Source organism: Haliaeetus leucocephalus, unplaced genomic scaffold (assembly GCF_000737465.1).
Source record: "Haliaeetus leucocephalus isolate CR32 unplaced genomic scaffold, Haliaeetus_leucocephalus-4.0 Scaffold267, whole genome shotgun sequence".
NCBI lineage: Eukaryota > Metazoa > Chordata > Aves > Accipitriformes > Accipitridae > Haliaeetus > Haliaeetus leucocephalus.
Window position 1 is genome coordinate 71,279 of NW_010972703.1, and position 792 is coordinate 72,070.

Sequence of the window (792 nt, forward strand, 5' to 3'; positions counted from 1 at the left end):
CGGGCAGAGGCGGGGCGGGGGCGGGAGGCCCCGGCGGCGGTTCAGCGGGGCCCGGCGGCAACCCCAGCTGGCGAACGATGTGGACGATATTACCGAGAGAACGATTAGGACGGAAAAGCCGTTGCGGCACCGGCTCCCGGCACTGCGGGCAGCAGAGCCGCCGCGCCGAGTCCTCCCAGCACTGGGTCACGCAGGCGCGGCAGAAGTTATGACCGCACTCGGCCACCAGCACCGGGTCGTTAAAGTACTCCAGGCACACCGGACACGTCAATTCGTCCTGCAGGCTGCGGGCAGCGCTGCAGGGAGCCGGCGGTACGGCGGGGGGAGCGGGCGGCGCCTCCATCCCGGTTCCCCGGCCTGACGCTGGGCTCCGCGCTCCCGCTCCGCACCGCTCCGCCGCTCCGTCTGCGGGGCGGGAGGGGCGTGGCCGCGCCTGCGCGGTGCGGAGGGGGCGTGGCCGCGCCTGCGCCGTGAGAGACGGAGAGCGAGGACCCCTGCGTCTTTCCCAGCCGGAGGGGCGGACTGCGCATGCGTGGGGAGGCGGGGGCGGGGCCTGCAGATGGGGGGCGGTCCGTATGGGGTGCTGGAGGAGTCTGAATGTCTGGGTCCCTATAGGATGTTGGGGGGGTGGATGTATCGGTGTCTATAGGGTGTTGTGGGAGGGGGGTGAGTCGCTATAGGGTGTTGTGGGAGGGGGGTGAGTCGCTATAGGGTGCTGGGGGAGTTTGGATGTCTGGGTCCTTGTAAGTTGTTGGGGGGGGGTGGATGCATAGGTGCCTATAGGGTGCTGGG

At 70.1% G+C, this 792-nt stretch overlaps 1 protein-coding gene across 1 annotated transcript in view; it reads right to left on the reverse strand.

Moving 5' to 3' along the window:
* The window catches only part of LOC104832887 (tripartite motif-containing protein 7-like), a 7,764-nt gene extending 7,364 nt beyond the window's left edge, over positions 1-400 (reverse strand). Inside the window, 1 exon segment of the mRNA XM_010569289.1 lies at positions 1-400. This exon segment is cut by the window's left edge and continues 2 nt beyond it. Coding sequence (XP_010567591.1) covers positions 1-343 — 343 coding nt within the window. The 5' untranslated portion in view covers positions 344-400.
* Between the last annotated feature and the right edge of the window lie 392 nt (positions 401-792).